A 7,131-nucleotide genomic window follows, 5' to 3' on the forward strand; every position below is an offset into this window, starting at 1 on the left:
AATGCCACCTCCAAGACTCAACTGTTTTTACACCACACTCCAGTGCACAAAAAGGCCGTAAGCATGAAATGAACTCACTCACAGTGATGGTAGCTTTGGGACAGGGACTAACATCTAATCTTTTTTTCAAGTAAATTACAGTCAGCTTCACTTTCCTGCAATTTGTGGCCATGCACCACCAGCCCCACCCTCCATGTTATAAAGTAATACCCCGGGGGCCTGAAGTTAGGCAAGGTTGCATGATATTTGAAGATCATGTGTTCTCCCAGACTGGGCTCAAGTCTCAGCTGGGACTCTTATGACCAATAAAAAGTACCTGCCCCTGGGCAAACTACTCTTTCTGAAGTGCCAATCACACTTCTGTAAAATGTCATCCATCAGCTGCTTTTTGTATGTTATAAATGAGATAATACAAGCCGAACACCTAGCACAAAACCTAACAGGCAGGACTGCCGATACGCAGTGTCCCTGGGGGTAGTCAATATATATGCAGGAAGCTATGTCATAGAATCCTGGCCCCCTGGACGCCTCCAGCGTTGTCAGTCAGAACAAAAATATGTTCAGCCTCATTCCATTCACATTCCACCAAATACGAGAGCCTTTAAGAAAAACTTGAGCCTGAGTAAGGCAAAAACTCAAAGATCAAAGAGAAGATCAGTGCAAATGAAAAAGCCACTTCAGGATAATCTTTTCACGGGTCAGGTGAATATTTCAAAGGGGAATATGCGGACATTGCAAGTTCAGTTTCTGATAAATTATGACACTGTTATGTATAATAAGAAGAAAAAGACAAGACTGGAAAAGTTGATGGCGGACAATTATCTTTATGGAGGGGAAGGAAATCTTGAATCAAATCCACACACAAACTTCCTCTGTGGCATATTAGGTCAAGTCTCCACTTGCAGCACTGGCATCCCATATGGGTGCTGGTTCAATTCCTGGCTGCTCCACTTCTGATCCAGCTCCCTGCTAATGGCCTGAGAAAGCAGCAGCGGATGGCCCAAGTGCTTGGGCCCCTGCACCCACGTGCAATACCCGGAAGAAGCTCCTGGCTCCTGGTTTCAGATTGGCCCAGCTCTACCCGTTGCAGCCATTTGCTCTACCCGAAGCAGCAGATGGAAGATCATCTTGCTCTCTCTTCTCTCTGTAATTCTGCCTCTCAAATAAATTAATTAATTTAAAAAAAAAAACTTTCTAAAACAAAAACTATGATAGCTTGGAAGAAACTGTCATAAACTATATTTGCTGTTCCATATGGAAAAGTCAGCATTGCAATCTGAAATGAAATCCAGAAGTTATGGTTACTATAACCAGAAAATATGGTAACAACCAAAGAAAAAGTCAGGTTCTAGGATTTGAGAAGGTTGGGAGTTGAATCACCCAGGGGGCAGGTGATACAGCAAATTTATATTACAAAATTATGCACCTAGAGCTAAAATTTTTAAAATGAAGTTTGCAGGGTTAAAGTCAAACATGAAGAAAGTGAGGAACAACAAAATCAGGCAGACTGTCCAGCGGAAGGAGCACGAGGTGGGGAATCAGAACACTCGGGCCCTCATCCTGGCGCCGATCCAAACCACCATGTGCCCTTAAGCTAGTCTCCTGCTCTCCCTAAACCGACTCTCCTGATCTGTAAGAGGCGGGGCAGCAACACAGATCGCCAGGATTCCTAACGGCCTAACCTGTTAAGAGTCGGGACACAAGGACCCGGCGCTCTCGGGCCCAGACACTAGACACCAGAGATGCGAGGGAGAAGACGGCTGGACGGCCAGAGAGAATCGGAGTTAGGGACTGAACGTCGGGCAAAGAGAAGCCTTCGCGGTGGCCACGGAACACAGCACCTGCCCGGACCTCGGAAACCTGCAAACTGCTCGGCCTGTGTCAGCGCGGACAGAAAGACGGCGAGCGGGAGGGCAAACATCAACAAATCGTCAGTAATCCATCAGTCCTGCAAACAGCCCGGGAATCCAAACGCCACGACCGCGAGCACCACGGCGGCCCCGCACGCCGGAGTGTCCGGAACACAAGGACCGAGGGGAGCCGGTCCCAGTTTCCGTCTAGCGAGGAGGGTCCCAAGGAGGGGTGAAAAGTGAGGAAGGGGTCGGGAAAAAGGGGACCTGGGGGATCACGCAGGCTGGCGGGAGGGGAAGCGGAGTCGACGCCTGACCCTAGCCCAAAGGCAGGCAGAGGGGTCGGGGTCCCGGGCCCCGCTCTCACCATCTTGACGATGCCCCGCTGCACGGTGGGGACCGCGGGTCCCCCAGAAGGGCCGCCGCTCTGCGCGGAGGAGGCCATGTGTGGAGAAGCAAAGGCAGCGAGTGGTGCGGACCGGCAGGCTGGAGGCACCAACGTGGGTGTCGGGCGCTGGTGAGAGGCTGCTGAGGCCAGGCGCGGGCAGGAGACCTGCTGCGGGAAATGCACGGATCGGACGCGCCGGGCGATTCCAGGAGCTACAGCGGGACTCAGAGCTAAAGAGCAGACGCGATCGCCGCGGCCGCCACACGTTCTACTCGCCGCGCAAGCGTGCCAGAGCGCCACCGCCCTCCAGCCAATCAGCTCCCAGAGCCCGCCGGACCTCGAGCCAATAGGCACCCTGCCCTCGGAGCCCCGCCCCACAGTTCCAAAACGAGGGGCGAGCACCAGGAAGCGCTGAAAGAGCTGATTTGCGGTGACGGGATAAATATGGGGCGGGACTTCCGGGGCAGCCGGCGTAGGTAGTGTCGGGAGGTGTAGTGGGAAGGAAAGGACACGTCAGCGTCTGGCCGAGGGGCGCGAGGGGCCATGGGAGCCCCAAGGGTGGAGCCCGCCTCGCCCTCCTCCTTGGCCCCGCCCATTAAGCCCAGCGCCGCGGGCGCCGAAGCCGCCCCCGGGACCGAGCTGTGCGCCTGGTGGGCGCACCCGGGTTGCACCCGGGAGGCCAAGTTGGTAGGCGTGTCGGTATTGGCCACTGCCCAACTTCCGGCTCGGCGCCCGAGCTGAGGATGGGGAGAACTTGGGAAAGTCAGAGCCTTGACTTTCTCCTCGGGATGCCGGTCCTCTCCAGAGCTCGCCGCGCGCCCTCCGTCCGCTCCAGTCTGCGGCGCCGGGATCCAGCGCTTGCAGGGCGCTCCGTTCATGTTTGCTACATGTCGCCGAGAGCGCTGACGTGTCCCCTGCTCGGGGGCGAAGGACCGGCCCTGGCTTTGCAAATGCTCCCGTGACTTAGGTAGGAAAAGCCTCCCGGAGGAGACCAAGGCTCCTGGGCCTGGCCGAGTGCGCTGAGCGCCTCCGACCCCAGCTTTTTGCGACAAGAGCCAGGGCCTACGAACGCTTCATGGACATTTCCCGAGAACTGGTGATCGTCACGCGCCCATTCTGTGGAGCCGGGCACCTGGCGTGGTATTCCCGGCTCCACGCAGGGTTCCGGTTACCCTCTGGCTCTTTGGAGAAGAGGTTGCTTGCTTTTGCTCCCGGACTTCACATACTCCAGGGTCAACTTTGGGGGTCACCATCTGCCTAGGTTCCCAGTGCCTCCTTCCATACAATGAATTCACTATCCTCTTGAAAAAAACGTCTTTTTGAGCCTCATTTCATCTGTTTATAGAACTGTGCCTCTGATTGAGACTGTCTGCCCGTCCCAACTCCCACCCCTTCGCTCGCTGAAATTGTTTTTTTAAAAAGATGTATTTATTTATATGAAAGAGTTACACAGAGAGAAGGAGAGGCAGAAAGAGAGAGGTCTTCCATCCACTGGTTCACTCCTCAGTCGGCAGCAACGGCTAGAGCTGGGTTGGATCAGGAGCTTCTTCTAAGTCTCCCGTGCGGGTGCAGGGGCCCAAGGACTTGGGCCATCTTCTACTGCTTTCCCAGGCCACAGAAGAGAGCTGGAGCAGAAGTGGAGCACCCAGGACTCGAACCGGTGCCCATATGGGATGCCAGCCCTGCAGGTGGCAGCTTTACCCGCTATGCCACAGCACCGGACCCTGAAGTTGTTCACACTTTTCCACCCAGTGACCCGGGATGACTTACGTATTTGTGAGCGCCGCTTGGTCAATATCGTGGCCGCTTGGTCAATATCGTGGCATCTCCGGGCCTTGACTTCATTTCCAGTGAACTTGACCTATGCACATCACCCTCTCCAGGAGAGATGAACGTTAGGGCTGAAATCGTAACTTCAAACATCACTTCTCTGATGGTAGTTGCTATCCTTTTTGCCCTCTCACCCAGTTAATAATTATCACATACTTTGTATTAGTTATCTATTGTTGCATTACAATTTACCCAAAACTTAAAGTATTACAACGGTGAGCATTTGTCTCACAGATTCTGTGTCAGGGAGTCTGGGAATGGCTTGGCTGGGTACTTTTGCCTTCAGGTCTCTCTCAAAGCTGCAATCAGTGTGTGAGGGTAGGAGGGAAATCTCCTATCAAGGTTCCTTCTGCTGACTGAAGGTGAATTTGTTTCCAAGCTCACCCTTGCAGGTGTTGGATTGAGAGCCGCAGTTCCTCGAAGGCTCGGTCTCTCCTAACAGCAGCTTATGAAACATCAGCTGGTTTCCACCTCAGCAAGCGAGTGAGCAAAAGAGCTCAAGCAGGCTGGTAGCCCGACTTTTTTTAACCTAATCCCAGGCGTCACGTCCCATCCCTTTGGCTGGGTCTCTAGCTCAGCCCTCATTAAAGCTCAAAGTGTTATACAAAGACATGAAAACCCAGAGACAGATCTCTGGGATCATCGTAGATACTGCCTGAGGTACACAGTTCTTTACTGTTAACTGGGATTCAAATCCCCCAAACCTCTGGACTCTCATTATGAACTCCTTCCTGCATTATCCTCGATCCTTGGTTAAACTCCATGCACTGCCCATCATTTTAGCTCCTCTCCTGTGATCTTCTTCTGCAGTCTCCATTGTCTTTCACTGGACTCTCCACCTATCAGAACTCTAGCTCACGATCTGTTTCCTGCACACCTATCACATAGAGAAAGCATGCTGCTGTCCAAGTCGGTGCTGTGATGAACTACAGGCCCCCACACATTTCCTGGGTTTCTTCTGTTTCCTCAATTCAGTCCAAACTGTGCTGGATCTGTTGACATTTTCTCCGTTCACTTAACTCCAACTCCACTGTCTCCCACAGTCTCCACTTCTGATAAGATCTGCTTTGTGGGAGAGAAAAAGTCCCTCCAGGGACTGTGGTGTGACTCTATGGGTTAAACTGCCCCTGCAACAACATTATCCCATATGGAAGTGCAGGTTCAAGTCCTAACTCCTCTGCTGCCCACCCAGCTCCCTGCTAATGCACCTGGGAAGGTAGCAGAAGATGACGCAAGTGCTTGGACCTCTGACATCCATATAGGAACCTACATGGAATCCCAGTCTCTTGGCTTCAGCCTGGTCCAGCTCCGACCATTGCAGCCATTTTGGGAGTGAACAAGCAGATGGAAAATCTCTCTGTCTCGCCCTCTATATCTGTAACTCTTCCATTCAAATAAATAAATAAATCTTTAAAGAGAGAGAGAGAACTCCCTTCCAAGATTGGTGGTATGGCACAATGGGTTAAGCCACCCCATTGTAACATCATTATCCCATATGGGAGTGCAGGTTCAAGTCCTAATTGTTCCACTTCTAATCCAGCTTCCTGCTAATGAACCTGGGAAGGGTGCTAGAGATGGCCCAAGTGTTTGGGGCCCTGCCACCCATGTGGGAGACTCAGATGAAGTTCCTGGCTTCAACCTGGCTTCTACATGGCCAAACCCTGGCCATTGTGGTCATTTTGGGAGTGAACCAACCAATGGAAGATTTCTCTGTCTCTCCCTCTATGTAACTCTCCCTTTCAAATAAATAAATCTTTAAAAAAGACAGCTCTCTGCATTTCCCACCAACAACTTAAAATTTTTCCTTTCTCATTCCTCTCTTTTTCTCCCATGTTGCAAAGAAAAAACTCCATCCTAAGGCTTCAGCTAAACTCTGTGTTCTGGATCTTTCACCTTTTCAAAGACTCTTAATAAATAATTCCCTCCTGTTTTTTCTTTTATTTTTTTAAATTTATTTACTTACTTGAAAGGCAGAGTTTAGAGAGAGATGGGGAGAGACAGAAAGAGATCTTCCATGGGCTGATTCACTCCTCAAATGGCCGCAACAGCCGGAGCTGGGCTGATCCGAAGCCAGGAGCCAGGAGCTTCTGACAGTCACCCACGTGAGTAGAGTGACCCAAGTGCTTGGGCCATCCTCTGCTGCTTTCCCAGGCACATTAGCAGGGAGCTACAAGGGAGTGGAGCAGCTAGGACTTGAACAGAACGGATACAGGATGCCAGGCAACAGTGTTACTAGCTGAGCCACAATTCCAGCCTCCCTTTCCATTTTTAAACTCTGTTTATCCTGTATTATTCTCATTATCATTTAAATATTCTTGAATTCTACTCATAAATTGATTAAATCTTTGCTTGGCTACTCATCCATCTCCAGTGATCTCTCCTTGCTTCATAAGTAAACCTAACAGTTTCCTCCAGCGTCGCTAATAACCTCCTTATTACTACATTCAATGTCAAGGTCACACTTTTCAGACCCAACTGTGCTGACCTCTTCACAGCATTTGATACCACTTCCTCCTTGAAATGTCTTTTTCCTTCCAACATAGCGCATGCTCCTGCTATTCCTCTTGTCTCTCCAGTAGCTGCTCCTTATTATAAGAATTTTTCCGGCCGGCGCCGTGGCTCAATAAGCTAATCCTCTGCCTTGCGGCGCTGGCACACCAGGTTCTAGTCTCCGTCAGGGCGCCGGATTCTGTCCCGGTTGCCCCTCTTCCAGGCCAGCTCTCTGCTGTGGCTCAGGAGTGCAGTGGAGGATGGCCCAAGTGCTTGGGCCCTGCACCCACATGGGAGACCAGGAGAAGCACCTGGCTCCTGGCTTCGGATCAGCACAGTGCACCTGCCGCAGCGGCCACTGGGGGGTGAACCAACGGAAAAAGGAAGACCTTTCTCTCTGTCTCTCTCTCACTCACTGTCCACTCTGCCTGTCAAAAAAAAAAAAAAAGAAAGAAAGAAAGAAAAGAATTCTTCCTTTGCCTTCTGCTTAATATTGATGTTCTCGGGATTTCATCCCAAGGCATTTTGTTTTCTAATTCTAAACATTCTTCCTAAGACATCTTCTCCACTTCC

At 51.2% G+C, this 7,131-nt stretch overlaps 1 protein-coding gene across 1 annotated transcript in view; it reads right to left on the bottom strand.

Moving 5' to 3' along the window:
• The window catches only part of SND1 (staphylococcal nuclease and tudor domain containing 1), a 409,440-nt gene extending 406,938 nt beyond the window's left edge, over window positions 1–2,502 (bottom strand). The window contains exon 1 of the mRNA XM_062203815.1: window positions 2,218–2,502. Within this exon, the coding sequence (XP_062059799.1) occupies window positions 2,218–2,295 (78 nt within the window). The 5' untranslated portion in view covers window positions 2,296–2,502. The remainder of the gene's footprint in view (window positions 1–2,217) is intronic.
• Between the last annotated feature and the right edge of the window lie 4,629 nt (window positions 2,503–7,131).

This window comes from Lepus europaeus, chromosome 1 (genome assembly GCF_033115175.1).
Source record: "Lepus europaeus isolate LE1 chromosome 1, mLepTim1.pri, whole genome shotgun sequence".
Taxonomy (NCBI): Eukaryota; Metazoa; Chordata; class Mammalia; order Lagomorpha; family Leporidae; genus Lepus; species Lepus europaeus.